At 46.5% G+C, this 20435-nt stretch overlaps 1 protein-coding gene across 1 annotated transcript in view; it reads right to left on the reverse strand.

The window, feature by feature from the left end:
• The window catches only part of TRPV1 (transient receptor potential cation channel subfamily V member 1), a 340269-nt gene that overhangs the window by 270561 nt on the left and 49273 nt on the right, over window positions 1–20435 (reverse strand). Inside the window, exons 2-3 of the mRNA XM_086955019.1 lie at window positions 7145–7468; window positions 5498–5667 (exon numbers count right to left, since the gene is read on the reverse strand). Of these exons, the coding sequence (XP_086811145.1) occupies window positions 5498–5667; window positions 7145–7458 (484 nt within the window). The 5' untranslated portion in view covers window positions 7459–7468. The remainder of the gene's footprint in view (window positions 1–5497; window positions 5668–7144; window positions 7469–20435) is intronic.

Genomic DNA, 20435 nt, shown 5'->3' on the forward strand with positions numbered 1-20435 from the left:
ATGGCCTGCAGTCATTATCTCACTGACAACAGTGACATGAATGCACTAAGGCAGAGAAAAAGCTAAATATTCCCTCTAACTCAAGTATGACTCTCACGTATACGCACACAGCAACATACTCATGCACTGAATCACTGTCAAACCAAGCAATCACTCAAACCATTACTCTTGCATTCATTCATATCAACATACACATGCATTCACACAACTGTCTCATTCTGCACCTACAAAAGATCACCTGTGGTATTTGCTCACTGAAACATACCCGAGCACCAACTCACTGTCTCACTATTCACCTTGTAACCTCATTCACATCAGCACACATAAATTCATTCCATGTAAACCCCCTCGCACCAGCTCACTCATGGCCCGACTTACGCATTCACATAAACACACTTTTGTATTCACTTAGCTCCTCACCAAGCACCCACTCACACCGGCTCATCCTTGACACTCTCCCCTGCACTCCCTGAGACCAATGCGCTATTCCATTCACTCACTGTGTCAACATGCACGCACTTACCCTAACTCAGCCCTTACTAATGTACTCAGTCACAGCAACATACTCATGCACTCACTTGCCGTCTCACCAAGGGGACACTCACACCAGCTCACCCAAGACTCTCACACATGCACTTATCTACATAAACACACTCATGTGTTATTCACTCCCAGCAAGCATCCACTCACACAGCTCCACTCACCTCACACCAACTCACCCAAGACTCTCACACATGCATTAATTTACATAAACACATTTATGCATTATTCATTCTCAGCAAGCATCTCCTCTCACCAGCTCACTGAAGACTCTCACACATGCTCTTATATACATATACAAATCCATGCACTCACTGTAGGAAAGCATTTACTCAAACAGCCCACCAGCTCACTCAAGACTCTCACACATGCAATTAAACACATACCCTCATGCACTCACTGTCAGCAAGCATCCACTCACACCAGCTCACTAAAGACTCTTGCACATGCACTTATTTACATAAATACACTCATGCACTCAATGTCCGCAAGCATCCACTTACGCCAGCTCACCTAAGACTCACACATGCATATATTTACATAAACAAGCTCATGCACTCACTGTCAGCACATAACCACTCACCCACACTCACCCAAGACTCTCACACAGGCCCTTATTTACATAAACACAATTATGCATTATTCACTATCTCACAAGCATCTACTCACAGCTCACCGACTCTCAAACATGCACTTATTTATGTAAACACACTCATGCAGTATTCATTGTCTTAGCAACCATTCCCTCATACCAGCTCATAGAAGAATCTCACAAATGTACTTATCTACATGAATACACTCATGCATTATTCACTCTCAGCAAGCATCCACTCACACAGCTCACCCAACTCTCACACATGCACTTATTTACATAAGCACCGTGAGAGGCTGATTTGGTATATGATGCACACTTATATAAGTGGGCACCCTGCACCAATCCAGAAAACTCTTATGGTGATTTTAGTGGTCTTAGACAACCTTAGAAAGCTCTGTAAGTGGTAGCTGTGGAGTGCAGCATTCAGGCTTAGGCCAGAAGGAGTATAAAGCATCTAGTTTTAACCAGAACATAATCTTATTGGTATAGAATAGGAAAAAAAGTACCACACAGTGTATGTATAAAAATATGTATTTATTATAAGACACTCACTAACACATACAATGCACACAATACTTTTCAATAGAAACAGGTAAGTAGTACAGAATGCACAGTGGTCACTGGTGAGAACAAACCATATACTAAAATAGTGGTATGCGAACCCCGACTGGAGTCAAGTCTATACCGAGAAGATGTAGAAGTGCTGGGGACCCAAGGAACATCCCAAGGTGAGTATCCAGGAGCCCCACGGAGGTCATGTGCAGAGTGGGAACACAACCGTGTTCTAAGTACAAGTCGACAGGTAGGGTATGGTTGCAAAATTAAAGAATAAGGACCCTTCCCAGTGGACCCTGTAGGAACCACGTGGAAGACAAGAGGTTAGAGAGCCACCCCACCCGTGTATACCCTAGGAAACAGGATACCTAGACAAGGGAAGCAAGGTGCATAGGTGTGAAGTGGGTCGGAAACAATTGTCAAACTAAATGGGAGCCTTCAGGAAGATGCCGCTGCTGGAGAAGGCAAAAGTGTCCGGTGAAGAGTATGTGCAAGCAGAGTGGACAGAGTCTAGACCACTCAGTAGTGACCAGGAGGCACAGAAGAAGAGTGCTGACCAATGTTGGGTGGTGCAGCAGAGATGATGGTGACCTTGGAGCTGTAGCTGCGAGGACCAGGTAATGCTGTGGAAGACCAAGAGCCATTCACGAGCTGTCCCACATCAGATGTCGAGAGTTGAGGGGTCAGTGTCCGTCAGGAGCACCTTCAAGCCTTGGCAACTGCAAACCACATGGAAAAGGAAGAAGGTGCAATGTCGGGACCCGCAAGATCCAGGTCACTCACTACAAGCAGGGGAGTCAGGGCAGGCCCTGAGCAACCGTGGGAGCCCACAGAAATCAAAGGGGAGTCTCAACAGCACCCACAGGCCACTGGCAATGGAGTCGCAAGAGGACCTTGAGCAGCTCACCAAAGATGCAGGCCTACGGTGCAAGTGATGTGGTGAGGACATCGATATTGGTCACAGGAGATGCTTGAGGTGTGGGCTACTTGAAGCCAAGAGATCTTGATGAAAGAAAGCCAACAAGCCTTTGCAACATCAAGTCGATGTGAGGCACAGGGGTTCAGTTCCTGTTGCTCCGACGAGGAATACTGGTCTCAAACTTGATAAGAGGACGGGCAGACCTCGAGGGATGGGTAGAACTACCACCTGTGTTCCTGAGCCTTTTGGAGTCCGTGGGAGCCCAGGATCAGCAGACTGGTCAGCTTAGTTGCAGTGCACGCAGATGCAGGGAAGTGACTCCTTCACTACAAGGGCGATTCCTACAGATGTCTTATATACCCACAGGCCTTGGAAGGTTCCTGTATGGAGCACAGGTACAGATGTTGCAGTAGACGAGCAGTGCAATGAGATCAGAAGCAGCAGGAGTCTTCCCAGTTGCAGCCTTGATGCCCAGAGCGAAGTCCAGAGTGCCAAGACGGTCGAAGATGAAGTGGTGTATCGAAATTAATCTTGTTGCACTATGAATTTAGGGACCCACCCTCAGGTAAGCCCTTAAGTATCCTAAGGAAAGGGTTGGGATGATTCATGGTTCCCTCCCAGGGGAGGGGCGGACAGTGGGGAGGAGACTCTCTTTCCCTTTGTCCAGTTTCACGCCAGAGCAGGAGCTAATGGCTCCCTGAGCTGGTTTGAACTGGACTATGCAAGGAGGGCACCAAATGTGCCCTTCAAGCAGAATGAGTGGCGCTGACAAGTGCTCTCACCCGGCCCAAATACACTAAACCCTGTCTGGGAGATGGTCACACCTCCCTGTGACAGGATAGCTATTGTTCTCCCTTCCCCCGCTCGAGCTTGGCTCAGCAGCAGGCGGGCAGAATTGTGTCTTTGGTCGGCAGCATCCATGTTGTACTGTCCGAGTCTAGAAGACTGGTACTGGGAGCACTGAGGGCCTCTAGGAGGAGCTTTACAGTGCATGGAATCATACTCACACACCATTTATGGTGTGGGAGTATGATTCCAACATGTTTGATACCAAACATGATAGGGTTCGTTCCAGCCAGTTTCGAGATGTTCATGGCATAATGACGCGGTGCCCCTCTATATGTTCTATGGCTGTCGCACTTACAAACCAGGAGAATGAGCTCCAGAGGCTGTAGGGGTGTCCTGCTTATGCAGGGGCACCCTCACACTTAGAACCGAGCACCCTGACTTACGGACTGAAAAGACCGGCTTAAGGGGTGACTTATAGGTTTTACACACATGCTCATGCATTTTTTTCACTGTTTTCACAAGCATCTATTCACACAGTCTACTTACCTCACACCAGCTCACACGGCTCTCACACATGCACCTATTTACATAAACGCACGTGTGTATTGTTTACTGTCTCTCAAGCATCTACTGACAGCTCACCTTTCTCTCGCACATACACCTATTTATATTAACACACTCATGCATTATTCATTGTTTTAGCAAACATCGTCTCACACCAGCTCACACAAGAATCACACACATTCACTTATTTACAAAAAGAAAGCTCATGCATTATTCACAGTATCATAGGGCATCTACTCACAACAGCTCACCCAGGTCTCTCACACAAGCACGTATTTACTTAGACACACTCAGCCATTATTCCTGTCTCAGCAAACATCCCCTCAGACCAGCTCACTCAAGACTCTCACACATGCACCTATTTACATAGGGACACCCATGCACTTACTGTAGGAAAGCATCCACTCGCACCAGCTCACCCAAGACACTCACACATGCACTTATTTACATAAACACGCTCACACACTCACTGTCAGCAAGCGTCTACTCACACCAGCTCAACCAAGATCTCGAATATGCACTTATTTACAAAAACACGATCATGCACTCACTGTCAGCAGGCATCCACTCACACCAGCTCACCCAAGATACTCACACAGGCCCTTATTTACATAAACACACTCATGCATTATTCACTGTCTCACAAGCATCTACTCACAGCTCACCCGACTCTCACACATGTACTTATTTATATAAACACACTCATACATTATTCATTGTCTTAGCAAACATTCTCTCACAGCAGCTCATAGAAGAATCTCACACATATACTTATTTACATAAACAAGCTCATAGATTATTCACAGTCTCAGAGGCCGTCTACTCACACCAGCTCACCCAGGTCTCTCACACATGCACTTACTGAAACACACTCATGCACTCACTATCAGCAAGCATCCACTCAAACCAGCCCATCCAAGACTCTCACACGTGCACTTATTTAAGTAAACACGCTCTTCCACTCACTGTAGGCAAGCATCCACTCACACCACTCACACAAGACTCTGATACATGCACATATTTACAGAAACATGCTTATGCACTCACTGTCAGCATGCATCCACTCCCACCAGCTCACCTATGACTCTCACATATGCACTTATTTACATAGACACACTCATGCATTATTCCTGTCTCAGCAAACATCCACTCACACCAGCTCACCCAATACTCTCACACATGCACGCATTTACATAACCTTTTTGCCGCGGCGGACATTCCGCTGGGCTGCGGCCTAATCCGACGCGTGCGCTGATCGGAAGGCTCCTGGCCAACCGATGCACACGCCCACCTTGACGTCGGATGGCCGGGGACCATCCGATTCATCGAAAAGGTTAAACAAGCTTATGTACTCATTGTCAGCAAGCATCCACACACTAGCTCACCTAAGACTCTCCCACATGCACATATTTACCTAAACACACCCAGACATTATTCCTGTCTTAGCTCGAATCCACTCACACCAGCTCACCCAAGACTCACACATGCACCTATCTACATAAAAACACTTTGTGCACTCCTGAAAGATTGGGTACCTTTGAACTCCTCATCGGTGAGATGTTTCACAGTTCGGCGAAGGTACACCAGGAGATCACCCAGTTCATGTTTATCGCCTTCTGCCACAGCCTCAAAGATCTTCCTCTGATCGTACACTTTAAGAGCTATTTCTTTACAGCTGATGGTGGAGTCTACAGAAGTGCTCTTTCTATAAAGCAAATGTTAAGACACCAAATGAATAGACTTCAAACCACATATCAAATAGGTTTAGTGAACCCATAGATTATTGAGCATGAACTTAATCACAGAGGAACAACTTTCTTTGAAATGCCTTCTCTTGGTCGTTAAGAAAACCTTCCCTTATAAATTGTGGCATGCTTCATTATCTGGCCCTATCTCATTGCTGACATATTTCTCAACCAACTCCAGGAGCTGTTACTGTATGTAAAGGAATCCATGATGCAAATGTGAATACGAAAGTAAAATTATCTTGAGGATAAGCCCCAATCGCCCATTAAACCAAGTGCCTCTGATAATAATAAAACAGCAAATCCGATGTATAAGTAATCTAAGTATTCTACTTGATCCTAAGAAACTATGAACTAAAGGATGGGGTGATAATTATGTTCCTTAAGCATCCAATTTGCCTTTTTATACCTTTTATGGAGCACTCTGAATGAAGGGAGAATGGTGTGTATGTCCAGAAAATTTGGTTTTCCTATTCTCATGTATACTGTGGATCCCTATAAATGAAACTAAAAGCTCCCACAGTTGGGGTAGCCCATCCTAACTAGAGAAACATGCCAACGATCGGATAGGACCCGAGGATAAAGCATGCCACATTGTGAGTGAAGATAGATTTATGGAAGTGGGTGACCCAATATAACCTTGCGAGCTTGGGCTGAGATAAAGTAAATGCAAATTGCTTGCAAGGGTTTTTTTTGTGTGTATTGAATTAAAAATGATTTAGAAACAGGAAATTGATCAAGCTTGACTGGCAGTGATTTTGTGATCAACTTAAGTTAATTAAAGAACCTGTTTTTAATCTGATTCCACACTCATTGCTTTGACAAAGTAGTAACAACTCACTATAAAAAATGCTACACGGGAAGTAGTTTTATGAAAAAAGTTTTATATATCAAATTTCATTTCATGGGGTACAGTTTTTTAAAAAGCATTGTGAGTGAGGCTTTTCTTATCCATCAAGTAAAGACATATAGGCACAGAGAGTTGCATGAGTTTGCTAAACTTATGTGATATGTAGCTATGCCAGGAGGATAAAGTAGCAAACCAATCTCCTCCCACTCTATTTTAGTGTGATGATAAACGCTATGCCAGCCATTACAAAACAATATGCTCAATTAGAATAAGATTACATCTTGCCATTTAATGTTTCTAGACTGAAGTGTTTGAGGAAAGAGTCCTTAGACTGATTGTTATGGGGATTTCACAACGGGCAGGGAACTATGAAAGGCCATTGGACCAACCACATATCAGTTGAGGTCCTTTTGGTTGATAATATACTGAAAAGCAGGTAAGTTCTCATTGTTGAAGAATTATCCTGATGTGCTCTCTTGTCTGAGACAAAAGCATGGAGCTTGAGAACCCATAGTGAGAGTTACCTGTTGAGTTGAGATACTTGATGGAAGATATACAGGATCTCTCTTGCTAATGAAAACACTTACTTGAAGAGTTGATTGTATCTTCCCTTGTCAGAGCAGTTATGCTTGACGGTGGGAGACAGCACTTTGCTCTCCATCATGTACATAGAGTCCATAGGGGCCATTTCCTTATCGTAATCCCCTTTTCCGAATCGCAGCCTTTTCTGCTTTGGTGAGCTAATGAAGAGGTTGAACTTGCCCGACCGCGGCTTTGAGGTGTGGAATTCTTCTGGGAGCTCGAGGTTAACTTCATCACTCTGCTTGTCTGTTTCTTGGGTAAACCCAGATTCATCTGTTTGATCTGATTCAAGTTCTGTGGAACTGCCAGCCCTCCTCATGGTTTCAAGTCTATTGAAAAAGGAGACACAGGAAAAGCAGAGGGCCACATCAATAGAGCAGGACGTCTTCTGTAATCAAGGTCTGCATAAGCCACTTTCCAATAATATTTCCTGCCCCCAAACACCATATACAATACACATATATTTCTTAACAAATCCTACACAAATATTTTAAAAGACATGTATAATCCTTTTGGTATTGAAAATGTTCCATTACTGTTTGGAGACATATATTTTACCCCTCATACTCTGCCATTCGAGCGGACCGACCGGAGGGCAGAAGAGGCGGCGGAGTGGCCTTGATAGCTCGCACTGACCTTCACTTCCAGATCCTCCCCTTCCCGCCCATTCCTGAAGTAGACTACCTGGTAACCCGGTCGACTTCCCATCGGGCTCCCCTGACCTCTGTTCTTATTTATCGTCCCCCTCACTCCACCCCTTCTTTTGTTTCCAGCCTCCAAGATCTCCTGGCCACACTGGTAATAAACAACTCGTCAGTGTTAGTCCTTGGCGACCTCAACTTCTGGCCGAATGACCCTGCTGAAAGCTCTCTCTCTAAGGAGTTCACCGATCTTATGACTAGCCTTAACTTTACACCTCACATTCACAGTCCCACTCACATACAGGGCCACACGTTGGATCAGATCTGGACCCTGAATATCCCCATCACACCCCCCTGCATCTCCCCTTGTTCCTGGTCTGACCATTCGCTAATTTCATTTTCTCTTGCCCTAGCCCCTGAGACTAAGCTCCCCCTCCCTAAGAACACCTGGGTTAGGAAATGGGGCAAAGCCGATATGCCATCCTTCTGCTCGTCTCTGGCCAAATCCAGCCCGGACCTTTCCGGCCTTACAGCTCCTGCTCAGCTGGCTACCATCAATAACTGGCTGACCCAAGCGGGTGATGATTTCGCCCCCTTGAGGCGAATCACGGTCAAGCGAGCCCACGCCGCCAACCGCTGGTTCACCTTAGACCTTAAGGAGAAGAAACTGGCCGCACGGAGAGCCGAGCGAGCATGGAGAAGAGCGTATTGCCCTGTTCTAAAAGCCACTTACCTATCTGTTCTTAAGACATACAAACAAGGCATTCTTGATGCCAAAACTGAATTCTATTCTAACAGGATACTGGCAGCGGAGTCCCAATCAAAAGAAATTTTTGCCACTGTGCATGAATTGGCCTCATCTGATAGAGCTACGACTACGATTCCCCCACCTAATCCCTCTGCGATTCGCTCAACGATTTCTTTGTTGAAAAGGTCGCAAAGATTAAAATCAACATTCCTCCTCCATCCTCCACATTCATTAATCCCTCCCCCCCCTTCCACCACTTCTAAATTAACCACCATTCCCCTCCTGACCAAAGCCACATTCCTTCCCCTGCTTCAAAGGGTGAAGTCGGGCTCCCCCCTGGACTTTGCCCCTGCCCATATCCTTAGAGAAATCTTCCTAGCCTGTCCTACCCCGCCCCTCACACTCCTTAATGATTCACTCAGCAATGGGGTTTTCCCTACCCCCCATAAATCCGCGGTCGTCATCCCTATCTTAAAAAAGGCCGGCGCCGACCCATCATCCCCTTCTAACTATCGCCCCATCTCTCTCCTGCCTTATTTGGGTAAGGTTTTAGAAACCCATGTGACTAGCACCCTGAGCACCCACGTGGAGACTAATCACTGCCTCTCCCCTTGCCAGGCGGGCTTTCGGCCCCTCCACTCTACGGAGAAGGTGGTGATCTCAGTGATGGACGGGCTACGTGAAGGCATCGACACCACCCTCCCACAAGCCCTCATTCTTTTAGATCTGTCCGCCGCTTTTGACACGGTGGACCACTCCATCCTTCTCACCCGTGTCAGGGCGGCGGGCATAGAGGGCCTAGCCTTCTCGTGGCTCGAGTCTTTCCTGAGCGAGAGGGCTCAGGCGGTCCACCTGGCCGGTTTCGCTGCCGCCTCCCGCAAGGTAGTGTGTGGTGTTCCCCAGGGTTCTTCACTTTCCCCTCTTTTGTTTAATTTATACATCTACCCCCTCATTTTTATGTTGCAGCAGCTCGAGGTCACAGTGTTTAATTACGCCGACGACCTCCAGCTAATCTTTAACCTCTCCCATTCTCCCTCATCCGCCCAGAATGTCCAAACTGTCATGTTGTTCATTCAGGACTGGATGAACTGCAACCACCTCAAACTCAATCCGGACAAGACAGAGTTGGTCTTGACCGGAGGTGGTTGCAGCCCCTGGTCTCCGTCCCATTGGCCCCCTTCACTTGGTGCTCCCCCACTCCCAGTTCCCAAAGTCAAAACTCTTGGCATTCTTCTTAACTCCCAACTCTCTGTTCACTCTCAGGTTAGCTCTGTTGTATCCTCTTGTTTCTTTTCCCTCAGGACAATCAGGAAGATCTCCCGCTTCTTTTCCCTCCCGGCTCTAAAAATCATTGTGATGGCAATGGTGCTCTCACGCCTTGATTATGGCAACATAATCTATAATTGCGCGCCGGCCTATGCTATTCACCGCCTGCAACTAGTGCAGAACCAGGCCGCTCGCCTGATTCATCGCCTGCCCAAATTTCACCGTGTCACCCCCCTACTGCAGGCACTACACTGGTTGCCTGTGAGAGAGCGAGCCTTATTCAAACTTGGCTGCCTCACCTTCCAGGCCAGAATGGGCACCGTCCCTGAGTTTATATGTTCTGCTATCAAGCCCTACATGCCGGGCAGAGAACTCCGTTCCACCCACATGGCACTCCTGACCACCCCACGTTTCAAAAAGAAGAAGGCTGATGGAACAAAATTTGCTGTCCTCGCCCCAGCTTTCTGGAACTCCCTCCCTGTGGGACTTCGCACTTCACCTTCCTACACACAGTTCCGGAAAAATCTTAAAACCTTACTTTTCTCCCGAGCTTTTGCTGCCTAAGCTCCCCTTGCCACTGACGTTGGTCGTAATCCGAAAAGCGCCATGAAACCGCTTGGTAAAATCGCGCTTAATAAATGCTTTTAAATTCAAATTAAATTCAAATTCATTAATACTAGGAAGTTTAATTCTCCTACAACTTCCTAGGACAATCATTTTACTTTAATTATCCATGATATAACTTAATTCTTGTAATGAGCAACTCTCAAACATAAAGCTCCTGCCAGAGTGTTATACTTGTGGATCTGCAGGCCTAACAAGTATTATTCTCTCTCAGATCCAAAATATTACATTTTCCTAGTGATTATAAAGTGATGAATAAGCCTCCATTGAACTAAATTCATCCCTACTATTAAAGCATGTAGGTCAGGTTCTGTAATTTCCCCATAATTCATCAGCCATGAAATCGATTCACTAAACTTGCACTCCTTAAGCCTTAGGGGAGCAAATCATACATCTGAATAAACACTGGTTTATGACACTGATAAGCTTAAGGGTAAAAGTGGAGATACTGAAGAGCGATCGATTGAGAGATACTACGTCAGGCAGAACTTTATATAATATTTTTATGTTTTATTTTATTATTTACTGATCCTACATTTAAATTTCAGATGGTCAAAATCTGACTTTGAACCATTTCTCCAAACTTCACTGAAGCTTTTTATTTGGATCTCCAAAAAAGAACATGTCTAATGGCATAGTTACCCCAATTTGTCGAATCGACATGAAGTTCAATTTGCTTCAATTGAAATTTGCTGCAATTGATTAAAAAAGCACTGCAAACTTTCGACCAGGATCCACTCTCAGTTATGATTGCAAAGCTTGAGAAAGACTGTGATTTTATTTTTATTAATTCAAGGAATTATAACCTAAGGACCAGTTCCCTTCATAGTTGCAGAGAGCCTTCAGATTTTTTATTTTTTTCTATCAGTTCTTTGGAGATTTTAAGGTAGTAGTATTATGGGCTAAGTCACTCATCTTAAGGCGCATTGACACAGTTTTAGTAGACTTAGGGGTCCATTAGGATGGCTTGTGGACTTAGTCCGCCAGCTATCCCATCGGTAATCGGGACCACCCGCCATAAGGGCGGGGGTCCCGTGGTGGGTATTAGGATACGTCCGCCACTGTGGCGGGCGCATCCTGTATTTTTAGCATTGTGGCGGGCGGTGCTCTCAGCAACGCCCGCCATATGCTCAAAAATGCACTTTTACATTTGCATAAACAAAGCGGCAGGCACCGCGCGGAGCCTGCCGCTTTGTTTATGCAAATGCAGGGGGGTACCACAGGTACCCCCCCGTGGGCACCCCCCACCTCTCCTTCACTCTGGGGGGGGCCCTAGAATGAAGGTCGCATGCCTTTCCATGGTGGCATCGCCGCCACGGAAAGGCATCTCCCTAAGCCCATTGTAATATGGCTGGCGGTGTCTAATAGACACCACCTGCATATTAATCCTTTTCCGCCTCGGCCACATGGCGACTGGGGCGGAAAAGAGGCGGACGATCTTTCCGTCCGCTTAGGTCCCCCCCGCCATACTAATATGGCGGGGGGAATCGAATGCGGATGTCGGGCGGATTGCCCCCGCCAATCTGGCAATTGCCACCGCCAGCCTGGCGGGGGCAATCCGCCCGACATCCTAATGGGCCCCTTAATGTTATTTTGGGTAAAACATGCAAGGGTCCTGCTCTTTGTAAAAAAAAAAAAACACTCTACTCTCATTTCGAAGTTGTTCATCCAGCTAGAAAAATATGTTGTGGCAAAAACACAGGATGAAGCCTGGCCCATGGCATCACTAACTCCCTTCCCCTTTTATGGCATGCTGGAAACCCCTAACGTCTCTGCAGCACATTTAAAAATAATCATTAAGAAAGCCAATAGATCTTGCCTGTAACACCAAGGTGCATATATATGGGCTTTTTCAACACTTTTTTTGGTTATGATATTGTTTCTGTCAAAAACATCACTTTTTTTTAATGTTCAATAAGTTTATTAAGTTTAAAAAGTATAAGAAGTAGATAAATACAATACATAGTGATACAATCGAAATCCATAGACATAGTAATTATGATTGAATCAAATACAAATAATTCCCGCAAACAATATAAAGGTAGAATTTAAGAAACTCATAAGGGGAATATCAGTGAGCCAAAGTATCCGTAAACGGTATCACTATTATGAATGGGAGAGGTAAAAAGAGAGGAAAAGAAGACAGAAGAAGGAAAAGTAGAAAAGGAGATAGCAAGAAGAAGGAAAAAAGAGAAAGGGAAGGGAAGGATCCACTGCAGTACTACAAACACACACTACACAAATTACAAACAGCAATCAAGTAGAGGACACAAAAGGATACTGGGCAACCAAACCCTTCGAAGCCAAATCCATATAAGCGTCCAGAGCTTTCCAAACATTACTAGAAATCGTAGGGGTAAGATGAGCCACATCGACTGAAATGTGCACGCTGCGTAAAAACGAAACCCATGCCCACCATGTATGATATGATACGGAAGAAAAAGACTTCCATTCCATAAGGATTACCTTAACAGCAACTGTCAATAAAAGATCAAGCAATTGCAAATCTAAGGTATCCAAAGACAAGGGCACTCGGGAAGCTAAAGGGCCCAAGAGGATCATGGGGAAGGAAAGCTGAAAATCAGTATTGAAAATTAATATGAGATGTTTATTTATGAGATCCCAGAAGGGTTGTAAAAGCGAGCAGGTAAAAAACATATGCAGATAATCGCCAGTAGCCAGACCACAGCTCCAACAGAGATCATCGTCCTTCAAAAATATCACTTTGAAATGCATATCCATGACTACCATATTTGAAGAATTTAGAGTATCAGAAAAAAGCCTGCCAAGATTGATGGAGTATGTGTGAACATGCGCACACATGAGCAAGTGCATGCATGTGCACAGAAAGGTGACTATCTTGGAATTCCACATTGGCCACCCACGGATTGTGCAGGTGGGGTGCCAAGGTGCACTAGGGGGTAGCAAATATCAGGTCTCACCGTACAGACAGATTGTTAGGTGTCTGTTATCGAAGACGTATTGCAACTAAAACATTAAAATATATACATATATCTGGTCTTTGGGTCAGCCCCTTGATGTTGATTGGATAGTGTTCTTGGCTATCTCATTTCCACTCTTCTTATTGTAAGGCTTTCCTACATAGTTCTCCTGTGGACGTCTGAGGTCGTAGCTGCTTGTACCATGCGACCCCTGGCATCAGGGGTGGCAAAACCAGTGCCAAGTACATAGTGGTGCTTTGCATTCTTTATTTTCTGTACATTTCATCATTCTGCTAATTGTCAATAATATTCTATTTTCACTATTAGCATAATAAACAATGGAGCATACTTACCTGGAATGAGACCTTTAGTGGCAGCTGTGGTAAATAAGAATGCTTTTAAATGTATGATGGGTCTGTGCTTACAGCTAAGAGTGTGTTTAAGTGAGAGAGAGCATGTGTATGTGTGAGCATGTGTCTTTATGTGTTAGCATGTGTGTATAAGTGAAAGCGTCAGTGATAAGTAGTGAATAAGACTGTGTGACATTGAGGCCCAGAATTACCCTTCATTGATGCAAGGCACCACAACACCAAAGTTCTGCTGCTTTTTGTCAAAGGAAGAGATTAAAAATATGCCATATATATATATATATATAAAATATGGTGCATTTTTCTCTTTCTTCTTGTGCTGCTGTACTTTTTGCAGCCATGTGCCAACAAACACACCGTTGTGCCATATTGTAAGGTGATGTCCCTTCTCTGAGGCATATATATGTTTACTGGAAGACGTCCCTTTCTGTATAACAACTATCCTTTTGATAGGTTTCATGTTCCGATGCCCCGCCCACTTACATTTACATTTATGAGTTAGCATAATGTGTCTAACTAATGATGTATTCATTTATGCATTTACGTTTGTATTCTCCATCTCATTATTCATTTATGCGTGTGATGTTATTCCGTTTTCTTAGCTTAGCTTGTGTGCCACCATTTTGGGTTCTTCTCTCTGCGTGCGAGTCGCACTCGCTCGTTCCCTCTCACGTGGGAATAGGAAAAACCCTGAAAGCAGCAATTATCGTTTCTTAGCTAACAGTGACCGAAATTAATAACAAAAACCTAATCAGTAATGTTCTCATGCGCTGGAGATGATGAGGCCCGGCTCTGCGGCCTCGGGCAGAGATAACCAAATGTTGCTATTGCAGGTGCAGATGCCTCTTGTGTGAGGCCATTGTTCACCCTCTCTGGGGTCCAGTACTTTTCCAGTATGGGCGTGTTCTACTTTGCTGTACCATGTTATAATATATTGCTGTGATGAGATGAGTCAGTCCTCTCGGCGCACTCTTAGGGGTGAGGTCGGACTGGGCCCTCTCATATGGGAGTTTGTGGCCTAATAAAATACTTTGTTTATTCTTCTCCACTGTCCGGCTGACTTCTTACTTGGTAATTATAGGTGAGTGCGGTAAGTGACTCGGTGGATTTGAGCCATGCTTATCAGATGGCGCCCGAACAGGTACCCCGCGATAAGGATCTTTCTCACCCGTAAGTGGGTAGCAGAAGGGCGGGCACCCTCTGGTCGGCACGGTGGGTCCGGGTACCCATTTGATGCCGAGCTTGGTTCTCGCAGCGCTGCCCCACCCTGCTGATCGGGAGAGATCCCGGTTCATGATCCTGCGCCGGGGTCCGGAAGGCGGAACTTTGGAGCTGACCCTGTTGGTCCCAGCAGCCGGCGGTGGAGAACGGTAGATGTCGGTACCGCGTATAGAAGGTGAGTGGTCCGACTGTGGATTGAGGGAGCTGGGACGCTCCAAGAGACTGGTGTGTCTCTAGTGGTTGGAGGAGCCTGTGTGCTCCTGGGGCTAGTGTGCTCCGGGGAACTCAGAGTGCGAGTGGTGCTCTGACAGACTTGGCGGAAGTTGGGTGGACGTTTGTTTGTGGTCGTCCGACCGGGTGGTACTGCGGTCGAGGCGTGGATCACTGCGGGCGGATTCTGGGACTCACCCCGAACCCCTAATGTTTGTGGTTCGTTGGGAGCTGGTCCAGGGTCTCCCGTGGTAAAGTGCGCAGTGGGATGTGTTCCCCAATCTCGGAACGGTGAGTGTACTGTTCGGTCTGCGGTAGGGTCCAGGTTCCCCAGGACTTGGTCGACGGGTATTGTCCCATTTTGGTAATTGCAAACAAAACAGGTGATGGACAGAATGTGGATCAATGTCACACATTCACCCCAGTCCAAAGATCTGGGCCCAAATCCATCGTTTTTTTGCACTCCACACCACCCTGGGTTAGACAATGGCGATATGCAAATCAGCTCTGACCCTGTGCCCCATGGGAACAGTCCAGTCCGAACTACAAAAGCCATGTCCTTCCCAGAAAGGAATCAAGCATCCGAGGACCGGACCGGTTTCGAGGGAACACCTCTCATCAGCCTGGCTAGCTTGACTCCAGTGGTGTGGAGTGCCTGGGACCCACTTCTGAGCATCCCCAGCGCACATATGGCGGTAATTGCAAACAAAACAGGTGATGGACAGAATGTGGATCAATGTCACACATTCACCCCAGTCCAAAGATCTGGGCCCAAATCCATCGTTTTTTTGCACTCCACACCACCCTGGGTTAGACAATGGCGATATGCAAATCAGCTCTGACCCTGTGCCACATGGGAACAGTCCAGTCCGAACTACAAAAGCCATGTCCTTCCCAGAACGGAATCAAGCATCCGAGGACCGGACCGGTTTCGAGGTAACACCTCTTATCAGCCCGGCTAGCTTGACTCCAGTGGTGTGGAGTGCCTGGGACCCACGTCTGAGCATCCCCAGCGCACTTATGGCAGTAATTGCAAACAAAACAGGTGATGGACAGAATGTGGATCAATGTCACACATTCACCCCAGTCCAAAGATCTGGGCCCAAATCCATCGTTTTTTTGCACTCCACACCACCCTGGGTTAGACAATGGCGATATGCAAATCAGCTCTGACCCTGTGCCCCATGGGAACAGTCCAGTCCGAACTACAAAAGCCATGTCCTTCCCAGAACGGAATCAAGCATCCGAGGGCCGGACCGGTTTCGAGGTAACACCTCTCATCAGCCCGGCTAGCTTGACTCCAGTGGTGTGGAGTGCCTGGGACCCACGTCTGAGCATCCCCAGCGCACTTATGGCGGTAATTGCAAACAAAACAGGTGATGGACAGAATGTGGATCAATGTCACACATTCACCCCAGTCCAAAGATCTGGGCCCAAATCCATCGTTTTTTCCCATTTTGGTAACACGTGTTTGGCAGGGATTTGACATATAGGAAGCGTGAATATATGTGTGTGTGTTTAGTAGTGATTGGGCGGTCTGGGTGTTGGTGAGAGGGTGAGTGTGAATTTTGTGTTGATGTGTGATTGAGTGGGTGAAGATGCCGCGTTTCAGTAAGCTACGGTGCCTCGGGTGCTGCTGCAGCACCTCGGACACTAGATTGGCTGAGAGCCAACCCGCCCCAGTGGAGAGCTCACCTAATTTCGAGATGTATGTTAAGCATGGATTGACTCCAATTTTGTTCAATACTTTGTGGCACAAGTACACTAAGGGTAACGTAGATTTGCAATGGCCGTTGACTGGTTCTTTCAATGTGGCAAAACTAGATTATTTGCAGGACAGATTATTTGCTAAGCGTAGCCGCCAGAGTATGTTCGACTCTTTGAGGGTGTGGCAAAAGGAAGTAAGGGAACGACAGATGAGAGAGGAGAAGGTGGCTCAGAAGAGAGCAGCGCAGACGATGGCACAAAAGGCGAGAGAACATACTAAGAAAGAGAACGAGATACAGATTGAGCGCGCAGACAGACTTCATAGGTTGCAGATGGATAAAAGCTACGTAGTAAGAGAGGAAGAGCAAGATGAGATGGAGGACATTTTGAATGCTCGGCCACCTCCCCCATATGCTCCGCAATCATTGTACCCCGTGTTGACAGGTTCTGCTTCCCCTGCGGTGGTTTCAGTTCCACAAACTGTTGCTCCTCCCTTGTTCGGCACCCCCACTTCCTCTGTTTCGGCCCCTACTTTGTTGAGAGACGTTGAACAAGCATTGTCTTCTGTCACCTCTTCCATGACCGCGCCCTTGGTTTCTTTCTTTGCGGTGAGCCCACCTGCCCCCTCTGTGATCTCTTCTGCACTTCCCACTGTTTCTGCTAGCGGTACCCCCCAAGGTGAGTTGACGACCCCGACTCGAGGTGCCGGAAGTGAGCTACTTACCCAAGTACATAAATTGCTTACATGCTCTACTGTTGGGTTGTATGAAAAAACGATAGTGGCTAATCAGGCTTGTCAGTGGGCTAGGAATCCTATTTATGTACTGGATGACATCTGGTCCACAGTGAAGGATTATGAGCCTCTGATGCAGCAGCATGCTTTATGGCATATGTCAACGACGCTGATAGTTTTGTGGGAGCAGGGTTATGGTGGAACGGCGCCCCGGGTTCTTTATGACATTAAGGACAGAGCCTATAGGGCTAACACTTGTATGAAGGATGTGTTACAGAATCTGCAGACTTTGCTGGAATATAGAAATGAGTTGCCGTCAGCAGGAGGGGCCTATTTTTCTGGAGCGCACCCAATGCGCGAAGTTCACCCTATTTTCCATCCTGAAGTGCCTGCAGTGGTAGACCCAGTAACTAATAATGTGACAAGAGCTCGTGTAGAGGCTCGTTTCCAGGAACAGTGGGTATACACGCCTTGGAAACGGAGCGAAGTGTTGGCGCTGAAGGCGCAGTTGCCCGACTCTAGAAAAAACATGACTGCTTATTACAAAGAATTGATGAAAGCAGCTTCCTCGACGGTCATGACTTTAGCTGACATAGAATTGTTCTTTGGATTACTGGTTCCAGTGGATGTGTGGAGGCAGGTGAAAGGTACAGATCATGCGGAGGAATTGGGAGGTACTTGGGAGGAATTTAAGGACTGGGATAAGGAAGGGAAGCCAGGAGACAAACCGAAACCTGAGATCTTAGCATTACCGGGGCGAATAATAAAATGTATGCACTCTCTTATTCCTCCAAAGAAGGGGGATCGGGATCAGTTGACTGCATGTAGACAAAAGAAGGACGAAGCGGTTTCGGATTTCTTCACTCGTTTCGAGGAAGCCTTTTTGGATTTTAGTGGTCAGGATCTCTCTCAGGATGGGGGCTTGCGACTTTTTGTGAATAGGTTTGTAACTAACTTGTTACCAGAAATAGCGGCTAGATTGCAGGCATCGGAGAGTACGTGGACGATGTCCACCCCCTGTGGTATTATGAGTATGGCTCAGTATTATGAACATAGAGAGAACGAGAACAAAGACAGACAGGGAAAGAAAGCCAAAGACTTGAAGACAAGGGTGCTGCTGCAGCAGGTGTCGAAAGGTCGGGGACGTGGAGCCCCACCTATGGTAGCGGGTCGTGGTGGAAGTAGTTATGGAAGGGGAGAGAAGAGAGAGAGACTGGGGCCGAATCAGTGTGCGAACTGAAAAAAGGAGGGGCACTGGTGGAGAGATTGTCCGGAGCTTCGGTCCAATGCTGGACCAGGCAGAGGTAGAGGTCGTGGTGAATTTCGCAGGGATGACAGACAGTTTGATGAAGAAAGGTGACCAGGAAGAAATTGCTTTGACGGAGAGAGGGATCAACAACATTTTCAAAAGGAGGGTGACCATGACAGAGACAGACAGTACTACAACCAGTACTACAACGATGCATACGCAATGGATGACATGACTGGCTTCTCCCATAACTAGGACAGCGTAGGACAGAGCATGGGACCAGTTTCTGTGGATGTTGATCAAAGAGGACCCTATGTGACTGCGGATTTGTTGGGGTCTCCTCAGAAATTTTGGGTGGAAACGGGTGCTATGAAAAGTTCTGTAGCACGTTCTCAGGTCCCAGGTTCTCTGTCTGGCAGGAATAATGTTTCCGTTGGGTTCTCAGGTACTCCGGTAATTAGCCCCATTTCTAAGCCTCTAACACTTACGATTGGTCCTTTCACCATTGACTCTACTTTCCTTTTGACTTAGAATTGTGGCGAGAATTTGCTGGGTTTGGATTTGTTGAAGAGATTGCATTCCACCATTTACTGTTCTCCGGACGGTGTGTACGTCACTTTGGGTCCTACTGTTGCGCGTGCGCAACAGTGCTTCTCAAAAGATGAGCCTCTTCTAGCTGAGTTTGTGGGGATCCCGGAGACTTTGTGGGCCAGTGGTGATACTGATGTGGGAAATGTGGATATTGCCCCCGTGTCCATCAAGGTTAAGGTGGGAGCTCGATTGCCCCGAATACCGCAGTATACAATATCTAGGGATGGTGAAATGGCTTTGCTACAAATAATACAGGATTTCATACAGTCGGGTGTAGTGGAGGAGACAGCCTCTAACATTTGTAATAGCCCCATTCTCCCGATTCTTAAAATACCCTCTGCAAATGCAGGTGATGGTGCACCTGATGTTTATCGTTTTGTGATTGATTTACGCCACATTCATAAGGTAGTTGAACCCCAATATCCGGTGGTCTCTGATATTACAACGATTTTGACCATGATCCCTCCCACCGCCAGATATTTCTCTGTTTTGGATTTGAAAAATGCTTTCTTTAGTATCCCAGTATACCCTGACAGCCGTCATCTTTTCGGATTCTCATTGTCTGGCCGCAGCTTCAGATTTTGTAGAATTCCTCAAGGCTATACCGAGAGCCCCAGCATTTATAGTCAGGCTTTGAAGGCTCAATTGGATGATTTGGAACTCCCAGAGGGTAATGTTTTATTGCAATATGTAGATGATCTTTTAATAGCGTCTGACACCGAAGATGGGTGTTGAGATGCTGTCGACAGGAGATTACCTACTTAGGTCATCTCCTATCGAAGGAGGGGAGGAGGTTGACACCGAGCGCATCAAGGCGATAACTAACATGGCTGTACCTAACACGCAGCGAGAGGTGCGCACGTTTTTGGGCATAACCTCGTATTGTCGCCAGTGGATGCCCAATTATGCCTTACTAACCAAACCCCTTCTGTATCTGACTACTAAAGAGGTGCGCGAACCCCTACCCTGGACTCCAGCATGTCAAGAAGCTTTTGA

This window comes from Lissotriton vulgaris, chromosome 2_1 (genome assembly GCF_964263255.1).
Source record: "Lissotriton vulgaris chromosome 2_1, aLisVul1.2, whole genome shotgun sequence".
NCBI classification, from domain to species: domain Eukaryota; kingdom Metazoa; phylum Chordata; class Amphibia; order Caudata; family Salamandridae; genus Lissotriton; species Lissotriton vulgaris.